Source organism: Carlito syrichta, unplaced genomic scaffold, assembly GCF_000164805.1.
Source record: "Carlito syrichta isolate Samal-C Ts95f unplaced genomic scaffold, Tarsius_syrichta-2.0.1 Scaffold153721, whole genome shotgun sequence".
NCBI classification, from domain to species: Eukaryota; Metazoa; Chordata; class Mammalia; order Primates; family Tarsiidae; genus Carlito; species Carlito syrichta.
This window is the reverse complement of record NW_007097817.1, coordinates 22,050-22,771: the sequence shown is the minus strand read 5'-3', so window position 1 is coordinate 22,771 and position 722 is coordinate 22,050. Positions and strand designations below refer to the sequence as shown.

Below are 722 nucleotides of genomic sequence, written 5' to 3'. Positions count from 1 at the left end.
CCGCCCTGGCCCCCGGCGTCCGGTGCTCCTGACATCATGAGGAACAGGACAACAGGAATGATGTACATCCACTGCAGGCCAGAAGGAAGGACAGACAACAGACAGACACAGAGACAGAGAGAAGGTGGTGAGTGTGAGGTCAGAACACAGGGGAGGGGGCCCGGTGTGAGGGGAGGCCGCGTGAGGGGAGGGGCCCAGGTCCCCTATGTCACTACAGGTGGGGGAGGGACGGGGAGGCGCGGGAGGGGTGGAGGCGGGAAGGGGTCTCGGTCCTCACTCAGGCCTCCTGCGGCGGTGGCGCGGGCCCCCGGGCAGCAGGACGCAGGGCTGTGAGCAACACGGCCCCCCCCAGGATGAGGTGCCACTGAGGAGGGAGGGGGTACAGGTCAGGGCCAGCGGGCAGCGTGGAGCCCTGCGGCCACTGGGGAGCAAGGCGGACCTCAGAGTAAGCAGCAGGGCAGAGCTGGGGAGGCGAGGTGTTAGCCTCTCTGTGCCTCAGTTTCCCTGCAGCTCAGCTGCTGGACTCTCTGACGTCGGGAGCTGCTGGGGCCCTGCAGGCAAGGCACTCAGCATGGCAGGGCTCAGCAGTCCAGGCCACTGGCATCCTCTGCCCTCACACCTCAGCCACACAGGCCTCCTCGCTGCCCTGCCTTGTCTGGGGCCTGGGCCCTAACCCCACCTGCCTCCAGATGAGGGACCCGTGGCTGGGGTGGAGCAGCCGT

At 67.6% G+C, this 722-nt stretch overlaps 1 protein-coding gene across 1 annotated transcript in view; it reads right to left on the bottom strand.

Annotated features, from left to right (window-relative positions):
- Window positions 1-3: 3 nt before the first annotated feature.
- The window catches only part of EMC10 (ER membrane protein complex subunit 10), a 5,201-nt gene continuing 4,482 nt past the window's right edge, over window positions 4-722 (bottom strand). The window contains exons 7-8 of the mRNA XM_008050812.2: window positions 278-364; window positions 4-71 (exon numbers count right to left, since the gene is read on the bottom strand). Coding sequence (XP_008049003.1) covers window positions 278-364 — 87 coding nt within the window. The 3' untranslated portion in view covers window positions 4-71. The remainder of the gene's footprint in view (window positions 72-277; window positions 365-722) is intronic.